The 21179-nt window shown below is 62.2% G+C and overlaps 1 protein-coding gene across 1 annotated transcript; it reads right to left on the bottom strand.

The window, feature by feature from the left end:
• Positions 1–744: 744 nt before the first annotated feature.
• RUFY4 (RUN and FYVE domain containing 4) lies at positions 745–7082 on the bottom strand. The gene is made up of 12 exons (XM_041473361.1): positions 7028–7082; positions 6005–6066; positions 5172–5278; positions 4703–4828; positions 4326–4432; positions 4028–4171; positions 3388–3394; positions 2314–3222; positions 2132–2238; positions 1392–1568; positions 898–1282; positions 745–759 (listed from the first exon to the last, which is right to left on the bottom strand). Exons 2-12 carry the CDS (start codon positions 6048–6050, stop codon positions 745–747), a joined length of 2130 nt encoding a protein of 709 aa, XP_041329295.1. The 5' UTR covers positions 6051–6066; positions 7028–7082.
• Positions 7083–21179: the final 14097 nt, after the last annotated feature.

The raw sequence follows: 21179 nt of genomic DNA, 5'->3' as shown, positions 1-21179 counted from the left end.
ACCCCAATCTCAACCCCAGCAGAGCAAATCACTGAAAGATCTCTGAGCAGCCCCTCACACTGAGCCAGCCCTGTGACCCCTGCCTGAAGGGTGCCAGCACCCCAGGCACCCCCACTCCCCCCCAGCCATGGTGTCAGGAGATTGTTGTGCAAAGGGCTGGGAACCTGTCCCTTACACAACCAGGATGTTTCCGCCACGGCTTGGGCAACTGGGGCTGACACTTGACTGGGGTTGAGGCGCTGAAGAAGGGACTGTGACCATGCTGGGGACTCTCCTGCCACCCTGTGTGCCAGCCTCAGGACGCCTGCCTCAGCACACCTATACATCTCTCTGCTGGAGTCCCATACTGCTCCTCCATTGACCTTGATTCAAGTTCTTAGGGGTCCAAAACCATGGGGACATCAGCAGGTGTCACCCATGCGCTGGCTCATAGGTGGGTATGGGTGTCCCCAGCACCCAGGTGGGAACCCTGAGGACTTGGGGTAGAGCACAGTCAGTGGGGCTGCTGAGCGAGGAGAGCCCATCACCTTTGCATCTGAGAAACCTCTTGCCCAAGTGGTTCCTTGCAGCGTGGTAGGAAGCCAGAGCTGTTGGCCAAGAGCTGTCTACTCTTCCCACTGTGGGGTGGTGCAGGCAGTGGCTCACCCTGGCTGCAGCTAGGACACCCTTTTTGGGGATGGTTTCCCCCAGAAGAACTTGAACAACCCCACACCAGCATTCCCCACCCTGCACCCAACCTCAGTGTCAATCTGGCAGTGACTGATGGACGACACAGAAGACACAGGGGAGCAGAAATTAGTAGTTTTTCTCTTTGTGGACCAGCCGCAAGAAAGACACATGTCAAACCCAAAATGCTGGGCAGCAGGACTTGCATGCAGGCCCTGGACACCTAGGTACCCAGTAAGTCCAAGAGGAGGCAGCCAGGGCAGGAGGTGTCCCAGACATGGTGGCAGGGCTGCTGTCCCCACTCATGTGGCCTGCGGGTGCCTTTGCTGGTAGCAAATCAGGCAGCAGCGGCCGTGCTTGCCCATATCCACGGAGCACGTGTGGCACACCTTGCCCTGGCACAGCCTGCTGAGAGAGCAGGAGGTGAGAGCTGAGCCGTCCCTGCCCTGTGCCAGTGCCAGCCGCCGTTCCCCGCACAGCCCACCTGCAGTTGTACCGCCGGGAGAGGAGGCGGAAATCCTTGTGGCAGCGGGCACACAGCCCTGGGTCGCGGGGCACCGGACTGGGCATCGGGGTGTCAATGCCCTCCGTCTTCTGCCACAGGGCATCCTTCTCCCTGCGGGAGGGGAGAGGTCAGCACTGGCTTTGCCTGGGCTCTGGTGCCCTCCTCTGGGCAAAGGGGTTTGGGTCCCCTTGCCCTCGCGTGGAGACGCCGCGGCTCTCACCGCAGCAGCTCCAGCAGCCGCTCCTTCATGTCGCGGATGAGCTCCTGCTGCCGTGCCTGCTCGGCGCCGCGCGTGGCCTCCCGCTCCAGCGCTTCCCGCTGCGCCCGCTGCAGCGCCGATGCCCAGCGCTCGCCATCCTGCCGGGCCCTGCCGCGGGGCAGTGGCGACACGGTCCCCCTGTCTCTCAGCTGGCCGTGTCTCCATCCCTCCATGCATGCGGGTGAACCTCCCGCCGCTGGTTCCTCCCTCCCTCCCTTTGCTGTTGCCCATCCATCCTCAAGCTCTCTCCCCATCCTCACAGCCACTTTGCCATCTGACACCCATCTGTTTTGCCACTGTTCATCCATTCTTCTCCACATCCATACCCCTGGCGTTGTGCCCACCCACCCATCTACTCACCCCAAATTCTCATCCCTGTGTCTCTCCATCCACCGTCCCATCTCTATCCATTCATCCTAAATTGATCCCTCCTTCCCTCCCTCTATCTACTAACGCCAAACCACTCCAGCTCTCTGCCCACCTACCCTTCCACCCACCTATCAGTCCCAAATTGACCCCTCCCTCCAGTCCTCCCCCCTCAAATCCTTCCCTCCCTCCCTCCCTCTGCCAATCCCCAGCTGCTGTTCGGCTGTGTCCAAGCAGGACACCGTTGGGGGCCCCAGGGGCAACGATGTGGAAGGTGGAGATAGGAGGTCCCACTCCGGGGTGATGGGTGGTGGAAGTAGGGGTCCCTGCCCAACCTGCTGAGCTCCTCCTGCAGCCGTGCCATCTCCTGTTGCTGGGCCTGGAGCTGCTGCCGGCTCTGCCAGGTCTCCTCCTGTGCTGTGGCAGCCAGGTTGGCCAAGAGCTGGGGGAGAGTGGGGGCTCAATCCTGGACCCAAACCCCCACCCCACTGCGGGATCCCATTGGACTTGCCCATACCATGGCCATGCTGGTGACCGTGCTGGGCTCCCCTTCTGCCTGGGGGGCTCCTGGGGGCTCCTGGGGACCACGGGCGAGCTCCAGTGCCTGCCGCAGCACCTCCTCCACGGCGGCCACCTCATTTGAGCTACCAGCATCCTTCACCATGTCCGTCCGTCCTGCCGCCACCAGCACTTCCTGGCATTCCTGCAGGCACGAGGTCAGCGCCGCCGCCTCTGCCCGCGCCCTGGCCAGCTGGGTACCCCGCTCCTCTGCCACTTCTTGCCAGCCCCGTGCCTCCTCCTGTGCCCGTGCCAGCGCCCCAGGGTCCCCCGCCGCCACCGCTGCCCGCAGTGCCCGCTGCAGGAAGGTGTTGGTTTCCCGCAGTGCCTCCGCCTCCCGTGCCCACAGCTGGGCCCGCCGGGCACTGCCCTCCTCCTGCCGCCGGTGCCGCAGCTCCGCCCGCGCCAGCCCCGCCGCCAGCGCCTGTGCCGCCGCCTCGCGCTGAGCCAGCTCGGCCCTCAGCTGGGACACCAGTGCCTGCAGGGATTCCTCTGTCCCAGCCGGCTGCCTGGGCACCAGCGACAGGGACCCCAGCATGCACCTTGTGCCGGTGGACAGTGGGGACATGCCAGGCTCTCCAGCACCATCAGGCTGGGCTGCTTTGCCAGTGCCATGTGCATCCTTCAGTTCCTCTACATCCACATCCTTTACCTCCTTCTCATCCTCCTCCAACTCTTCATGCTTCTCTTCCAAATCTTCCTCTATGTCCACTTCCACATCCTCCACCTTCACATGCTCCACCTTCACCTCCTTTGTATCCTTACTGTCATCCTTCTCCACTTCCTCTTCAGCCTCCTCTTCCATGCCCTTCTTCACCTCCCCATCCTCTATATCTTCCTCTATATCTTCCATTTCCACACTCCCTGCCTGCAGGGCAGCCAAAGTGGGTGAGCAGGGATGGGCTGGTGCCCCATGGAGTGCCACAGTGGGATGGCCAGTGCCACTGGGCCATCCATGTGCCACAGGGCCGATCCCGTCTGTCTGCAGGGCTGTCCTTGCTGGGCTGCTCCTGATCACCGGGCTGGGCCGTACCAGTGGCCTAGAGGGGACACAGGGCTCAGGACTACTAGGTCACCCCCAAGGTGAAGAGGGCATCACCACCCTCCATTTAGGCTGGCTGGGCACAGCAGCCTTTAGGAATTTTTGGGGCAGCAGGGCAGGGGATCAGCGATGTCAGTGCCGCCAGCCTGAGCACCCACAGAACATGTGGCACCCATTGACCCAAGCATGTACGCTTGTGCCAGTCTGTGCACACGAGCGTGTGGGCAGCAGAACAGGTGTGAGTGTGCTGGAACAGCTGCATCCATGATGCCTCCCACAAGTGTGCCCGGGGCAAGGGTGTGCAAGAACATACGTGTGTCCCTGTGTGTCAGATGTCACAGTGTCATGGTGTTGCAGCAGGGATACACCTGGCAGCGGATGGCTCTTTGTGTGTGTGTGTACACATGCATGTGGCATGATTATAGGCATGGTTTGTGTGCTGGTGCCAGTGACTGTGCCCTCCTGGAGTCACAGGTGGAGAGCTGGCACATTTGGAGTGCTGTGTGGGGTCTAGGGCAGTGGGGCAATGCACACATGCTTCTCTGCAATGCTAAGCCCCAGGTGCCTCTGATGCCCTTGACATCCCCAGTGCTGCCAATGCCCCTGGTGGCCCCAGTGTCCCCAAGCTCACTCAGAGAACATGGGCCAGGCGGTGTCCAGGTCACTCCTGTACAGAGCCAGGTGGAAGGTGACACAGTCCAGCTCATAGAGGCTGCCCAGGATCTCTGCTCGCCGTTTGGGGCTCAGGAAGGGGCTACGGGCGTAGTACCACTCGCTGCAACCACAAAACAAGCTCATGCATCCCTCTATGCCCTGGACAGGTACACATGCCTGCAGCACCTCTGCTGACTGGGTGCTGCAGGGCACTGCCCACCCTGGCCATGTCCCCCACCACCACGAGCATCCCACCACTGTGCCCCTGCTCTCACCAGAGGCTCTCAGGGTCGAGGAGGCAGAGCTGCAGGGACTCTGCCAGCTGCCGGTGCACCAGGCAGTACCGCAGAAAGGCTCGGCCCCTTCCCACAGGGGTCTTCAGCTGCAGGGGAGAGGGCTATCAATCCCTGCCACTCCAGTCTGCCCCTCCACACACCTCCCTCCCAGCCCATGCAGGGAAAGAGGGTCCCCAGGGCTAGGCTTGGGGTGCAGCGGGGATCCCAGAGGGGACAAAACTCTTTATAGCACCAGTGGGTGAATGCTTGGTGCCCAGGTGAGTGTGTGCCTGTGCAGAGGTGCATGTGCACCCACAAGCAAGCAAAAGCCCGTGTGTGTGCACAAGTCCCTGGGTATCCCACCAGCCCATGCCCACCTTGTCCAGGGAGGTGACGAAGTGAATGCCTTCATGCTCCTGCCGGCACCGTGCTAGGCCCTGGCACAAGAAGTCCCAATAGTCCTTGCGCTGCCCAAAGAAGCTCCTCTTCTCCTTGAGGTCAAACTGGCAGAGGTACAAGCTTGGACTTTCTTTTTTGGGAGCATCCCCTCTTCCCCCCAGCCTGTCCCCTCTGGGGCTGGAATCCAGCTAGCTCCCCCAGCAGTGTTGGTCCAGGTGTCCCTCTCTTCACTGGCTTCATACCTCAGTTTCTTTTTGCAGCACATGTAATTACACATGTGGACTAGGGAGAACCTGTTCCAGGTGGCGGGGGGGGATACCCAGGGCCAGACAATGCTGGGTGGGGTTATTCCAGCCCCTGAATAGTTAACACATGGTCCCTTCTGCTCTCAGCTGTGCCTAAGGGGAAATGAGGCAGGGAGCAGCAGAGCTGGAGCAGCAGCAGTACCTGGAGGAGGAACTCTAGCTGGGCACAGAGGCTGTGCAGCTCCCGGCTCCCGTCTGTCACCGGCAGGTTCTGCTCCTGGTAGCTGCATTTCAGCTCGGCCACGGTCTCTGTGGATGGCAGGGCTGGGCTGGCATGGCACCCTCTCCCATCCTACCCCTCTTCCCTCAACTGCCTCACAACAGCTGGCCTCGGGGATTTCTCATGGTGGATGAAATAATAGAATCTAAGTTGGAAAAGACCCCCAAGATCAAGCTCAGTCATTAACCCAACACTTCCAAATCCACCATTAAACCATGTAGTCAAATTCCACATCCACGCGTCTTTTAAATACCTCCATGGGTAGTGACTCTACTACTTCCCTGGGTAGACTGTTCCAATGCTTGATAAACATTTCCATGAAGATATTTTTCCTAATATCCAGTCTAAACCTCTCCTGGAACAACTTGAGGCCATTTCCTCTTGTTCTAACCCTTGTAACTGGGGAGAAGAGATGGACTCCTTCCTGGCTACAACCTCATTTCACATAGTTGTACAGAGTGATAAGATCCCCCACCGAGCCTCCTTTTCTTCAAAGACAAAGAGGAACTTGGGATGAAGGAGAGGAGCAGGGGGAGCAAGGAGCACAGCCACCTCCTGGCACTGCCGATTCCCAGGGGCTGGCAGTGAGGAGGGGAGCTGGCAGTAGTGGCAGGGTTCGCAGAGATTCTCTGGAGCATCCTGGCAGTGACACAGCCCACTGCCCATGACTTGGATGAAAGAAGGGATCTGGCATGGCCAGGGTGAGGTGTGCCATGCAGGGAGCATGCTGGCAGGGGACTGGTTGGCACACTTACTCTGCAGGTCCTTGATGACACGGTTGAGCTCCCCTTCCCCTGCCATGGCTGTTCACAGGGATCTGCAGAGGCAGGGCCAGTGATGAGAGGTTCTAGGCTGGCACTCCCCCGGCACCCCCAAACTCTCTGTGCCAGAGAGATTGTCTGCCCCCCCTGCTCTACTCCAGAGCTGCCTGCTGTCAAGGTGGGAGAGGGAAGGTTCAGGCACCCCTTACCCTGCCCATGTTCCCCCACTGCATAGGCCAGAACAGCTGAGGTGGACAAAGGTGTCCCATCCTGCACCCTCTTAGTTGTCCACGTGCCCTGCCCCTGTATGTCCTCAGCCTCTGCTCCCATTCTTTGGGGAGTTCCTGGGGCTGAGCCCACCACATCCCTATTGTGTCTCTGTCCTTATCCCTGTCCCTGTTCGCCAGGATTCAGGATGTGGGTTTGGCGCAGGGGAAGTGCTGCTTTTGCTTCTGCTCTCGCTTCCCTCACTCACATCATGACCAATGTGGGGGCTTCTGGGTAGCTGAGCAAGGGGGCACAGCACCCTGGATATGCAGCCCCCTAAGCTCAGCTCCCTAGGCAGAGCCCTCTGGCACAGCATGTTGCCTGCACGGCTGGCATGAGGTTTGGGTGAGCTGTGGCCATGAGGTGGGGGGCCACAGGGCACAGTGCAGCGGAGTGATTTTGGGGTGGGTGGCAGCTTGGGGACAGGGTGAGGGAAATAGCCCGTGGAAGTGGCAGGTCTGTGACTTGTCACTGTGGCTGGAATCTGGCTGGTGTGGGGCAGCACACGTGTGTTGGGGGTGGGGGGGTGTCCCAGCAGGGTGCACGTGCACTCACAGCAGCGGGGGCACCGGTGTGCCCAAACGTGCGAGTGCCCTGTGCCCTCTACCATGGCACAGTGAGGGACAGGACACAGGACTCAGGCTGCCTGCACTCCCATTCCAGTGCTCTTGAGAGACCCCGGATGAGCTATCTTTGCATCTGCCCACCCTACCTGTACCTCAGTTTGCCCTGGGAAGAGAAGCCCCTTACCTGTGTCCAGGAGCTGTGGGCTGCCCCAAGGCTGTTGCTGAGTGCTGCGGGTGCTCTGGCATGTCCCTGTGCCCACGCTGTGCCTGCCTGCTTCTCCTTTTGTACCTTGGGCAGGAGGAAGTGTGGGAGGTCGGTGGGGCTGCAGAAGCCACAGCCTGCCCGGCCCACATCACATCAGGCACTGCAGCTTAGCCCCCAGCACCCAGCTCCCTGTTTTGGGGGTTGCCAGTTCTGGGGAAAGGGTCAGCAAGGCTGGTCCCCCTGTGCAGCTTTTGGGGGTGCAGAGGAAGGACAGTGTCAGACATGGGGGACCCTGATTGTCTCCAATGAGAATGGAAATTCAGAATGTTCTGAAGAACCTGCCGCAGTTTTTTGTGGAGGGGATCCAGGGCCCATCCTCTGCTAGAAGCAGCCAGCAGCAGACCCTGGCACAGAGGCCACCCCCATGCACAACAGCCCTTGGGCACAGAGGCCCCTGCAGGAGCTGCAGCCCCCCCAGCAAGGACCTCAACCCTCCCCAACCATCTGGCCTCCACATGGGGGCTATACCCAGAGCCAGTGTGTAAGCTCTTTCCAGAGCATTCTGGACAAGGCTCCCTCTTGTTAGGGAGCCCCCAACCCAGCAGTGCACCTCATTCACTGTGCCTGGACCCCTGTACTGTGTCAGCCCTGTCCTGTGGGCTCCTTCTCGACTGGGGGTGAAAAACCCCTGTGGGGGGAATGTCAAAGGTGATGCCAGCCCATTCCACCAGTCCAGGCAGGGGGACCCACTGCCATCCAGCTCCCCACCACCATCTTGGTGGATGGCCACAGCGATGCTCGTGTCCTATCCTCTGCCATGCCCCTCCTTGTAGAGCACGCTGCCCCTACCTGTGTCACCTGGATGTCTTCGGGGGCACCCGTGTCCCCTCGGCCAGGCCTTGCTCGACACCAAAGTGAAAGTAGGAAGTGATGCTGAGTGGGAGCCTGGGCCTCCCAGCACCCTCCTGGCTCCCGGGTGGGTGTTGGCCTGTAGGTGCAGCTGGGGAGCACAGGGGAGCCCGAGGCAGTGACCCCAGCCTGCTCAGCACGCCATTGCCCCGTGCCACCCTGCAGTGTGTGCCACTGTGGGCACGGGGCACAGCACCCCATACTGGATAGGGGCTGGGCAGGGTGCTGGATGGCAGTGGAGCATCAGCATCATCGTGGGTGTGTGTGTGTGTGTGTGTGTGTGTGTGTGTGTGTGTGCATGCGTGTGCAGGCATGCGTGTGATTGCACGTGTGTGCAGGCTGTGCGAGCACAGCTATGTGGCTGCGTGTGTGGGTGCAAGCTGTACACGTGTGGCTGGCATGGGTAGAGGCTGAGAGGGCACGGTGTGTGCCCTTCATTGCACCCACCCATGTGCCCCGTGCCAGGCACTGCAAGGGCAAGACCCCAACACCTGCAGGGGGGACGTGTCCCTGCCCGCCGCGCCACTGCGGCAGCCTGGCAGCAGGGTCCCCTCTCCCTGCCCCAGCCAAGGGCCAGGGTGGGGGTGCCAGGGGCTGGGGGGGGGGCAGAGAAGACTCTCACCCATCCTTGGCGTGGGTGCAATTCAATTAACGAGGCCTGGCCCCGGTTCAGCACAGCCAATAAAGCTAATGGCCCCGCACAGGCCTGGCGCTGCCTGCCGGGGTGGGGGGGCGGGGGGAGCCGGGGGCCATCTGCTAATTAAATGGGGGTGGGGGACCATGGAGCCAGCGGTGATGTCACCTCCCTGAGGCTCACTGGCCCCCTCTGCCCCCCAGCCCTCTACCACCGCCAGGGTGCCAGGCAGAGCTGTGGGGGACAGCTGTGAAGTGTGGGGGCCCACCCAAACTTCCTGCACCCCCACCCTGATGCTGCTGCTTGTTGGGAGGCTTCCCAAGGCAAATGCAATTAGTGCCCATGCCTGGCATGGCCGCTGCCCACGCTTGGCACCAGCAGCTGCCCCGTGGGGTTGGGTCCTTGCCCAGCACCAGCACGGCATCATGGCAGCATCCAGGGGTGCTGCTGCCTGCTCCTCTTGGCACTGCCTCGATGGGTGCATGGGGGATGTGTGGTGCCCAGGGGGCTGCACGCTGTTACTCTGTTCCCCTGCCCTGTGCAAGCTCACCACGGTGAGGTGGAGTGCCCGGGGCCGGTTTGAGCTGTCCTGCAGGGAGAGGTTCCCCATGGCAGTTCTGTGCCCACAGCACAGCAAGTCAAGTCAGGCTTTGGGGAGAGACTCCACTGGAAGGGGGGTCTCCACTGTGTGGAGAGTCCCTGATTGTGTCCTCAGGCTCCCGAGGAGAGGCTTGGTGGGATACAAGGAGGACTGGCAGAGGGGGAGGGAAGTCCCCCCTGCCCGTGTGCAAACACTGCCATTTAGGGCTGGGGTGGGCCGGGGGTACCGTAAGGAAACTGAGGCAGGGTCGGGGCGAGGGTCGCCGACTGAGATGCGATCGAACCCACGGTGTGCGACCTCCTGCACCCCCAAAACTAACGGCGCTGGAGTGGGGGACCCTGTTAAGGTCTGGCATCCACCCCAGGGGATGCCGTGCCCGGAGGGCAGGCGGGTGAGCGCCGGAGGTGCCAAGCCCCGAGCCCCGTGTGCGGGAGGAGGAGAAGGAGGAGGAGGAGGAGGAGAAGGAGGAGGGGGAGGAGGGGGAGCGTGTCGGAGCTGGCTCCCACCCAAGCACTGCAGGACAGGGGCGGGCACGGTGCTCCCTGCCTGGCTGCCAGCGCGCAGGCGACGCTGGGGAACCGGCGGGGGGGACAGGGCCCGGTGGGACCGCAGCCCCCCAGCACATCATTGTCGCACGGCCCCGTGCCCAGGGCTGGGCACTTCGGGGGCACTGCCCGGGCACCGGAGCTTGTTGCGGCCGGCGCACGGCTGGGTTCGGCCACTCGTCCGAGCGTGCCCTGGGCAGGGGTCGGCCCCTGCACCCTCCCCCCGCCGGGTGAGCCCCTGGCAGGGGCACCATGACCCGGCTGAGCTGGTGCTTTGCCACCTTGGTTGGCTGGGGGAAGTCCTTGGTGTCCTGCCTCCTGCCCCTCCGCGCCCGCCGCCGCCGGGAGGTAAGCGGGCATCGCCGGGCACGGCGTTAGGGTTAGGGGCCGCGGGGGACACGGAGCTGGGGGGCTCCGGGGTGCGGGGAGTGCGGGTATGGGCTGCCGCTGGCCCTGCCTGCTCCGGGCAGCTGGGGGTTAAACCCTGCATATGCATGCCAGGGTGCAGGGCATGTCCTTTGTCCCTCCTTTTGCCCCCGTCTCACTGTGACCCTCTTTTCCCACACCCGAGGAACCCTGCAGTGCCTGACTGGAGAATCTGCTGTACAGCCTTTCATTCTAAGGGATCTGCTGGGATCCCTGTGTCCTTACAGAGAGACGTAGAGGCAGGGGGTGTCCCTGTGTCCTTATAGAACCCACAAAGGGAACACTGTGCCCTGCATGAGGGGAGCCCAGTGCCTGTAAAACACCCCCAAATGAAATCCCTGTGCCCATAAAGTGGTCACTGTGGGGGATCCCTGTACCTGTAAACACCTGGCACTGGGAAGCACCAAGCCCATAAAGTACTCAGTCAGTGTGGGCTCCCTGTGCCCAACGTGCGAGACCCCTGTGGGGTCACTCTGTGTAGGGCACCTCTGGGCCCATCAGCACCTGGCATGTGTGGGATCCATGTGCCAAAGGACTGCCCCACAGGGGATCCCCGTGCCCATGCAGCACCTGGTGTGGGGACTCATTCTGCTCTGCCACCCCGGCTGCGCAAACTGAGGCGGGGAGGGGGGAAAGCTGTTGGAGGGTGCTGGACTCCCACTGCGCCACCCTCACTTCGTTCCTCAGTCTTTGGGAAGCTGCCCCGTGCCTGGCAGGATGGCATGGGACACTTCAGCTGCACCATGCCAGAAAAGCAGGTGCCAAAGCCACTGCCAGGCAGCGCCTGAGGGAGTCACTGCAGGCTGGTGACAGTCCAGTATATGCCACGACAGGGACACAGCCTGGAGGAAGGAGAGGCCTCTGACTGCTTGGGGACCCCACAGCGCGCCGGGGACGCAGGACCATGAGCTGATGGGAGTACTGGGGGGTGGGTGGTCAGGGCTGTGGGTGGGTGGCATTGGTGAGACGTGGGTTGGTGGCTGTGCAGTCCTGTGTCCACCACTTTGTGTGTTTCTGATATGGGTGTGAGAACATGGACTCGTGGGGAGCTGTAGCACATGTGTACTTGTGCATGTGTGTTCATGGGCATGCAGTGGGGCTGAGGTGAGAGTGAACTGCAGCTCACACGGGTGTGGGTGCACAGGAGGTCTCTATGGAGCTGCCATGGGGTGTGTGTCCCCTAACACATGTGTGTATGCTGGGGGCAGTAGCAGCGTGTCTTTCTGATGGTGTGAGCTATTTCAGAGGGGTGTCTCAGTCCTTTCCGTGCTGACAGGTACCCACACACCATGTGTGACATGGGCTCTGTGTGTGTGGTGTACGAGTGTGTCCTGGCATGTACACAGGGGGGACATGTGTGATGTGTGCGTGTGCCCTGTGCATCCAAGAGCACTGTGGGGACAGCTCTGCTGGAAGTGGGTGTGAGGGCCTTGGGGATGTGGTGACCCCAGGACACAAAGGAGTCCTGCCAAGGCATGCACTGGGTGTACATGCCTACACCAGGAGAACCTGTGCGGGAGTCCCTGTGCTAAGTGACCCCGTATGTGTCCACCTGCTGAGAAAATGAGCCTTGAATGATGGTGATGGGCTGTGTCCCTGTCCCTGTCTCATGACCCTTGTCCCTGCCCTTCTGGGGAGCCTGGGATTGTCACGACAGTGAATGGGAGCAGGTGATTTATGCGGGGGTGTGGACACTTCTCTCCACTGAGGCTTTCATTTGTGAGCAGTAACGAGGTTGATTAATAAGGGCTGTAATGATGGGAAGGGGTGTGTGAGGGGGTGGGTAGGGATGGCTCTTTGCTTGTTTGGTGCTGTGAGCAAGATCAGTCCCCTCCAGCCTCCCTCTGCCCCTGGAGCTGGTTGGCATGGAGAGGTGGGAAGTGTTGTCCTCCGTCCCAGCTGGCACATCCCCACAGGGGTACCACTACTCTGGGCCGGGTGAGCACAGCATAGTGGTGGGTAGAGGGCAATGGGACAGGGATATTTTGGGGAGGGGTTATGCTGCACTTTGGGAGGAGCCAGATGCAACCCCACTCTCTGGGAAGGGCAGCCTACCCCCATCCCACCCTGCCCTTCCTTTTTGGGCCAGCGATTTTATGCAGAGTATAGATGGGAAACCAAGGCATGGGGAGGGGGGCATTACAGTGCCCACGTCCTCTCCATGCCCAGGTTTCCATGCCAGCCGTGGAAACGTCCTGTCGGTGTGTCCTTCCCCCTGGCACGTCCCGCACCCTGACTCACACCCTCATGGTCATGGCCAGCTGAGCACAAGTTTCCAGGCTGGAGCCGGAGTCAGCACTGGCGGAGAGAAGGGGAACCGTGTGTCGCACGGCCAAGCCCCCCAGGAGGGGCTGGAGCCCCCCCCCGCCAAATCCATTCCCGTCAGGGCCGCAGGCTGCCAAGCCGCTCTCGGTCCCGCCTGGAGGTTGTCCCCCCTCGCTGAGGCCCCCCAGCTCCGCGCATGGATGTCCGCTGATCCCTCCCCGTCTCCCATCCCGGGACCACCCAGGGGACTCGGCTGGGGATGGGGGGTGTGCATCCCGCCGCAGGACCCGCTGGAGGCCGGAGGAGGGATGAGGGTGACGTGGGTGGCGGGTCTCCCCCGGTCAGCGGAGGAAATGGATCCCAAATGTGTGTGAGTGGGGAAGAGGGGGCCCGGGACACGCACAGCCCCACTCCGGGCCCCCACAGCCCCTCTGCTGGCGGTGGGGGGGGTGTCCCAGGCGCCTCCGGGCCAACTCGACTGGGGCGCTGCGGGGTCGGGGGGGCTTTGCCGCTCCCCTCCTCCCCCCGGCCGGAGGGGCGGCGAGGGGCCGGGGTGGGGCGGGCGGGCGGAGCGAGGGGCCGGGGGCTCGGCCGGCCGGGGACGCGCCGCGGGCAGCATGACCGGGCTGTGCCTCTCCTGCCTGCTCTGGGTACGACCCGCACCGGGGGGAGCAGCACGGCAGCGCCGCGGGGTCCCGGCGCCGGGGTCGCGGAGCGGGGCTGGTCCCGGGAGCGGGAGGTGGATGGGAATGGATGGATGCGAGGGGAGCGGGACGGAGCGGGGGCGTTTGCACCGGGACGGGCTCACTGGGAGCAGGGGGAACTGGAGGGGCTGGACCGGTACCAGGACCGGCTCTGGGGGAACCGGGACAGAGCGGAGACCGCTAGGGACGGCCGGACATCGGGGTGGGGCTGGGGGGACCGGACCGGGAGCGGGGCCGGGAGGCGCCCGGGGAATGTGGGGAGCGGAGCGGGACCCAGCCCGAGAGAGAAGTGGCGGGGGGCAGTAGGCTGGGGGGTACACGAAGAGGGGGGACCGGGCTGGGATGCCGGGCATACTGGGCTGTAGAAGGATCTGTGTGTGGAAGGGCTGTGGGCTTGGGGAGGGTGGGAGGCTGATCCCCCACGACGCCCAGCCTGCGTCACTGGCCGGGGGCTCCTCCATTCTCTGGGGCAGAGGATCAGCTACTCCACTGAAAGGAAGGGCAACTCGGAAAACTGCAGGGATCCAGTTAGTTATGGGGGACTGGGACTCTGCATGCTCCCCAGTCATCATGCTGGGTCCCGGGGCCCAGTGGGTTGCAAAACCGTGGGTGGACCCGAGCCTACAAAACTGCACCCAGGTGTCCCGGTGCCCTCCACCCACCCTGGCTTTGCAGCCTCAGGGGAACTGGGTGTCACAGGTTCCCCCCCGCTGCCACTGCACTCTCTGCAGTGCTGGGCAATGAACCCAGGTCTCCCAGCTCTTGATTAATTTGGCACCTCTGTCTGGTGCCTCTTCCAGCCCAGGACACCTGGGTCCCCTTCCAGCCTCCTTTGGTCTGTGTGTTGGCGGGCCCCATGGCTAGGGATGCCTTTGCACCCCTGCTCCTGCACCATGTGGGTGCTGGTCCCTGGAGGTGGGTACCCATGGGTGGGTATCCAGGTGATGTGCCCAAGAAGCCCTCCAGCCCATGCCCCTGCATCCCCCCAACAGTTTCCAGCCTTGGGGGCAGGGATGCTGCCAGTATGGAGCTGGGACTGGATTGTTTTGTGGGATGGGCTGGCAGAGTGGCACTGGGTGGGCAGAGTGCCCCTCCAGCAGCAGGGTGCTGGGGGGACATAAAGCTGGGTGCTGGGTTGGTCCCCCTCTGACAAGTGATGGTGTTGGCAATGAGACAAACAGAAGAGACTCTGGGATTGTGGGAATCAAAGGGCCAGCTCTTTCACTAGTGAGGATAATTGCTGTTAATGAAGCCATGGAGGCCAGGACAGAGTGGGGGGTATGTGCATGGGAGATGTGTCGGCATCCCTGGGCATCCCAGTGGGTCCCTGGGAGCGGGGAGCAAGGCCACTTCCCGGGGCACCCTGCAGCAATGATGCTGCTTTGCATATGCAAAGGAGCTCATGGCATCATTAGGTCTCACTGTCACCCAGCAACTGCGGCGTGGGAGCCCCTGTCCTGGGGGAGCTTTTCCCACGGCTGCCGGGTGGGTGACGCCACGTCTGAGCACACACACATCTGTGGATGTACACACCCACCCAGTGGGGTGGCACCAGCTCTGGGAGCTGCCAAGGGACCACCCGTGAGTGGCCCTGTGGGAGCAGGTGCCCAGGGAAGAGGGGCTTGCACGCACATGAACAAACCCGTGTGAGTGTGTGCGTGGTGGCACATGGACCTGCACATGGGAACAATGAGCTCGTGCCACTGCTGCTGCTGTGGCTGGTGGGGACATGCGTGCCTGCAGGTGTGCATGTACACGCAGTGCCATGACACATGCACTGCATGTTGCACGTGCAGCACCCTCACAGCCCCGGGGGTGTTTGCACACACATGGGTGTGCAGTGCACGGCTCATCTCTCCCCTGTGTCTGCACTGGGGAAACTGAGGCAGAGAATTTTGTGGGGAGGTACCCAGCCCCCTGACACTTTGGCACCATCCCTTCTGGCTCTGGTGCAGTGGGCTGGAGGAGAGCGGGGCGCCAAGGCAAGGGGGGGCCGCCGGGCCTCTGCTTAATCTCATTAGTCTTGGCATGAAAAGGCGGATTTACAGGGGCTCACGTCTTCATCTGGCAGCGGGCGGGTGGGCAGGGCTGGCGTGCTGCCAAGGGTTGCCCCCCTCCAAAAACAGTCAAATGGGAGTTGGGGAGGATCACTGGCTGCCTGCAACTGTGCCAAGACCCCTCCCTGCCCTCAACCCCCCTGCACGAACACACACACACATGCTTGCACAGTTTGGATGCATCCTGCGCTCAGTCACACTCGTGGCATCAGCTTCCTCTTGCTGTGGGTTGTGCCAGACAAGGTGGGCACGGCTGCTCACGCTCAGGGGGCTCTGTGTCCCCTTTACACCCCTCCAAGAGGCACCTCAGCATACGCTGCCTGGCATGTACCCTAAAACACAGCATGACAGTGAGACACCCCCAGCATGGGTACCCCACTGTCAGCACTCACACGTACTTGGGTGTGCACATAGGTTTTTGTGCACATATCTGTGTACCCACACACGTGCAAATACATGCATGTATTATCTACACGTTTAGCTAAGCGCATTCACGCGTGCTCACACGCACACGAGTTTGCGCACATAGACGTGCATTCAAGCATCTTCACTCCCTATGTGTGCAGATGTACACAGCTGTGCCCACACACACATGCTCACAGAGACGCTTGTGCACGGGCACGTATTCACAGGGACACACGGAGACGTACCGACATGCAGGCAGGCACGAGCGTGCACACATCTGTGCACGCACATGTATGTGCTCACACATGTACACAGCTGTGTACGTGCACACACACACTGCTCACACAGCACAAACAGCATGGACACACGCATGAGCGCACGTGCACATCTGTGCACACAATCTGTGCGTGCACACGCACACAGATGTGCACACGCACAAGTGTGTGAAGGCACAACGTGTGCATGTGTGCACACACACTCTGCACGGAGGCACGCACCGCCAGGGGGCGGCAGAGACTATTCAAAGGGGTGCAGGCAGGGCCCCTCCCCCCTTCCCCTGTGCCCCCATCCCCACTCCATACCCCCCATCCCTTGCCCTGTACCCCTGTACCCCGTATGCTGTAGCCCATACCCTGTACCGCTGCTGCAGAGTTCACAGCTACAGGTGAAGGGGTGTGGGGGACATGGGTGGAGGATGAACCGCCCAGGGGAAACAGGCCAGAGTTGAGTGTCTGGGTCTTGGTGCCACCTTGCTCCCACTGACGAAGCCCCGTGTTCCCCCCAGCCCCAGGACCTGGAGGCTCCTCCAGCACACTCCTTCAAGATGACGAGCTTCAAGAAGGTGAAAGCATGCGGGATCTGCCGGCAGGCCATCACGCGCCAGGGCAGCACCTGCAGAGGTGAGCTGGGGCTGTGGGAACGCGTGTGCACGGGGACATGTCGGGGAGGTCAGGACATCGGGGATGTGTGTGTATGCCTGCATGCACGAGGATCTGAATGTTCCCACGTGCCTGTGCCAATCTGTGCACACACGTGTGCCTGTGTGTTAGAGGGAGACTGTGGCTGTGAGAGACTATGTGCGGTGCCTTTGTGGGTGGGAAGGTGGCTGGGAGCCAGGGTGGCCCATGGAGACACTGAGGTGTCACACATGTACGTGGCCGTGTGTCAGCTTCATGCACGTGCAGTGAGTGTCCAGCGGCCACCACGTATGTGCACATGGGTGGGGGTCTGCGCACACAGGTGGGTGCTCAGCCCTGAGCCGTGCTCGCTGCCCGTGGCACCCAGTGGGTCACAGGTGGGGCCGCGAGCCCTCGCACGTGTGCGGTGTCACTGAGCCCCGTGCGAGGGGCGGACAGAGGAAACGGGAACAATGAGGCTTCCTGTGCTGCAGGAAACAGGCCCAAGGGGAGCAGGGACTGGGGTGCGGCCGTGGCCACGCTGCATGGGGACCCTTGTGTCCCCTGGGGGTGGGACGTGTGTCTTTGCGGGGCTACTCAGGCAGTGCAGTGGTGCCCTGCATAAGTGTGTGTCCCCAGCAGTGGCAAACAAGGCTGCACTGCCCGTGAACATGTGCCCTCCATGGGGCATGGGTGAAAGTGTGCAACAGCAGTGCAGGGGAAGAAGAGAGAGAACACAGGGAATGGCAGCACCCCTGTGGTGCTCTCAGTCATGCCAGTGTCCATGAGAGGCCCCAAGAGACCTGTCTGCCTGCACGCTGCTCACCCTGGGCACTGGGGCTTGCACGCGCACACACTCACTGGCACGTTGGCACTGTGTGTGCCCCAGAGCCACATTTTGTGTGCCTGCTGCTGTGCCGTGCTGGTGCCACCCGGAATGTATGTGCATTGGTGCAGGGTGTGGGCGTCCCTGCACGCGTGTGCACGTCCTGGCAGCCAGTGCCCAGTGCCAAGGTGCTCTGTGCCCTGCAGTGTTGGGTGCCCCCCCTTCCTGCCCTGCAGACTGCCCCTGGCACTGCTCCCCCTCCTGCCTCCAATAACCCTCTCTCCGCTCTCTCTCCCACAGGCTGCAAGCTCTCCTGCCACACCAAGTGCCAAGCCAAGGTAAGGCCAGTGCTCTGAGGTGTTCCCAACCCTGCCTGCAGGTGCTGGGGACTCAGAGGATGCCATGGTCCATGCCAGCTGATCCCACTGGATGGGCACCCACTTGATGGGCTGGTGGCTCTGAGCTGGTCATGGTGGCACTGGTGTCACCACTGGGTGAGGCTGACAGTGCCATCCTGCTGCCTGGTCATTGACATGCAGTGTCTGTGTGCAAGGCTGGGTTTTGGGGTGCAGCCCTTCTCAGAGCAGACCAGCAGGTATCTGTGCCCCAGTGCCTGGAGCGGGGTGCCCTTTGCCAGGGTGAGTGCTGCTGCACGTGGGTGCCATGCGCCGCGGCCGAGCGCTGCCAGCTGCGTGCACGCAGGCTGAGCAGCTCTGCCGATGCCCAGCCAGGGGCGGATCTTGCTGGCAGGAGACAGTGGAACTGAGGATGCCCGGTGGTATCTGCCTATCCAGCTGCTGCACCAGCAGAGGGGGACCCTACAGCAACCCAGGTTCTCCGAGGAGCTGGAGGTGGGCATGGTGCCCATTGCTGTGCTGCCGGGGCAGGGGAGGCTTCGTGTTCTTAATCCCTGGGGAGGCGTGTATGCCAGCTATCTCTGGGGCTGGCATCCTGGGCGGGAAGAGGTTGGCATGCCCCAGGCAGACAGCGTAGGCTGGGACATGCCTGTTCCCGTGCCCATTGCCTGTGCCCAGCTGGGCAGGGAGGGGGAAGAAAGGGGGGTGCTGTGCCAGGGGCCGGGCACACGTTGGGCTTTGCAGGGTGCCACGGTATGGGTGGCGGTGCAGGGCAGGCGCTGGCAGCAGCCCTGGCACCGAGCCCTGGCTGGGCTCTTGGGGGAAGTGGGGGCCGTGGGGTACCCTGGGCCTTGAGCGGGCTGGGTGAAGGTGACTGGGAGGCTTAGTGGAGCTGTGCCAGCCCCAGCACCCTGTGTCAACTCTGGGCCACCCCAGGACCCTGTGTCACCCCGGGCAGCCTGTGGCAGGATGCCAGGAAGGTGAGGCCAGAGAAGGTGGCCTTGCCGGGGTGCTGTGGGGAGAGCTGGGAGGGGCGTGCAGTGAGGGGATGCCTGCACTGGCAGGGAGCATCTGCCAGTGGTTTCCAGGCAGGAGGGAGTGTCAGGAAGTGTGTGTGTCTGGGTGTGAACCCGGTGGGGATTCTCTGATGTCTGACAGGGGGCTGTACACCAGGAGGGGGGTCATACCAGGCTCCCAGCATCTGGCTCGGCTGTGCGCATGGGCAGCCCGTGGCTCGCTCTCTCGGCCGGCTGCATTTCATTAGCCTCCATCACCCTTCCCACGCTCGCTGGAAGCTGCAGCCCCCTCGGTGGGGCCAGCTAGCCGAGGGGTTTGCTGCTGGGGGGAGCGTGCATGGGGCCAGGGCCAGGGGCCTTCCGCAAAGCTCCTTTGGGCCAGCGCCCAGGGAGGGGCTCCTCCGGTCGGGCAAATGGCCAGCTGACTCACACGCCAGCTTGTTATTGTAGGGTCTCCGAGGAGGGTGCATGTGGGGAGGGGGCTTGGCATGGAACAAAAATGGCCTCTTGTTTACCTGAAGTCCCTCATGTTTAACCCCTGCACCTCCAGGATACTTTGGAGAGGAAAGATGAACGCACCCCCAAAGTGCTGGCAGCTGTACCCTGCAATACTTCCTCTTCCTGCCCTGGATATGCTGCCAAGGTCCTGGTGTCTCCTGGCCCTGGAGTCTGCCCCACCATGCTGCTGGCAGTGTCTGCTCTTTGGTCCCCATATTTACCTCCCTGGGACTTGCTCCACCTCTTCATTCTGCCCCCTAGCATGGCCAGCTCCCAGCCAGCTGAATCCTGGCCCAGCTGGGGGAAAGCCCCCACTTAAAAACCTCAAAGGGAGCAGGTATAGGAGAGAGAGGAGAGAGGGGACAGAGGGGGGTGTGGGTGGGGTGTAAAGAGTTGTACTCCTGGTAATCAGTGTGGGGTGCCAGGGGGGTACCATGGGTGTGATGGGGATAAGGGGAGGAGGGCACTGGAGTGTATGTGGGGATGCCTGGGAGCTTTTGGGGTGCTAGTGAGTGCACCCTCCAAGAGAAGGCAGTGAGGACACGACCTGTGCCCTGGCAGTGACCTGCATCCCTCAAGTTTCCATCCTGCCTGAAGACAGTGGGGCAACAGTGGTGGAAGCCACTGCCCTGTGCTGGCAGTGATGCTGGTGGGATGTCTGGTGCCCGTGGGTGGCTGTGGAGGGGCCACGGCAGCTGTACACTCATCAGCTGGGAAGCACAACACTGTTCCCATGCCCATGTAAGGCCCTTCTTGCGCCCTGTGTCTCTGCTCAGGGATTTTTCCTTGCTTAGCAAACCTCCCTCCCTCTCTCTGAGAGGGACGGTTGGATGGATGGACACTGGTATGTATGTGACACACACAGCCTGCCCCTCCCTCCCTCCCTGCACCAAAACTGCCTGCCCAAAGCTGCGGGGCTGTATCTTCCTTTGAAAAGTGGGGAAACTGAGTCACCGAGACCTGTGTGGGGGCAGCAGGAGACAGGGAACATGGTGTGGGGTGCAGTACTTCTGTGCCTGCATTCAGGCGTGGGCGAGCCTGTGCTGTGGGTGGCATGTGCCAGCAGTGGCACAGCCAGGATCGGTGGTGACACTGCTCTCTAACCGAGGACACTCCGAGCAGTAGGGCCAAGCAGGCAGGTCCCAAATCAAGGGATATCCTAGGAGTGTCTCCGTCCCCCGGGATGCCTTCACTCTGACTGTGGCTAGATTTTGCCATGATGCTGGTTGGAGAGGCTGAGAAAAGATGAGGGGACTGTGGTGCTTCCCGTGGTGGGAGCTGGCCCCGTGACGGATGGTTTGGCTGGGGGACAGGGAGCGCTGTGGTGTTTGGCTGCCGAATGGGCTGGCGATTGCTGGTGCTTGGTTCTGGGAAATGGCGCCTGTGCCAGCCCCTGGGCCTGGCAAGGCTCCAGCCTGCCCTGCTCGCCCCTGCCACACAGGGGCCCAGCAGTGCTGGGGGAGTGGGGGTGCTGGGCGGTGCCAAGAGGGGAAACTGAGGCACATCACATAGCATGGGGCCAAGGGGTCTAGGGGTTGTCCCCCCAGTGTTTCTTCCTAGGGAGCTGAAAGTGTGCATTGGAGCCATGCCAGGCTGCTGGGCCACGTGTGTGTGTGCCTGTGTATGTGAGCATATGTGTGTGTGACTGTGTGTGCTCACAGATGCATGCACGAGTGCATGAGCTGCAGGGAAATGCACGTGTGTGCAAGAACATCCGTCTGTGTGCGCGAGCACGCGAGCACACAGGCAGGTGGTCACATGCGTGTGCTCCCAGTTCACTGCCATCCATCCCCGCTGGCCTCATGCCAGGCCTGGGTTGTTTTTCAAGTGCCCCCTGTGATGGGACTCCAGGGGGGGCAGGTTTGTCCATCATTAAACCGGGGGCTGGAGCAGGGCCAGGGCCGGGCAGCGAGGCATGTCCTGGCCAAAGCAATCGCTCCCAGTGCCCGCGGCATTCACGGGCCCTTGGACGGCTGTAGGACCCACGGCAGGG

This window comes from Pyrgilauda ruficollis, unplaced genomic scaffold (assembly GCF_017590135.1).
Source record: "Pyrgilauda ruficollis isolate IOZ18807 unplaced genomic scaffold, ASM1759013v1 scaffold3, whole genome shotgun sequence".
Lineage (NCBI taxonomy): Eukaryota > Metazoa > Chordata > Aves > Passeriformes > Passeridae > Pyrgilauda > Pyrgilauda ruficollis.
This window is presented reverse-complemented; position numbering and strand designations above follow the sequence as displayed.

Excerpts from the sequence above, each read along its gene's own strand:
- RUFY4 (XM_041473361.1), bottom strand. The coding sequence starts at position 6,050 with ATGGCAGGGGAAGGGGAGCTCAACCGTGTCATCAAGGACCTGCAGA. Across the intron at positions 4,172-4,325 it reads CTCGACCCTGAGAGCCTCTG|CGAGTGGTACTACGCCCGTA; the intron begins GTGAGAGCAGGG and ends TTGTGGTTGCAG. Across the intron at positions 1,569-2,131 it reads CTGCAGGAGGAGCTCAGCAG|GGGGACCGTGTCGCCACTGC; the intron begins GTTGGGCAGGGA and ends GCTGAGAGACAG.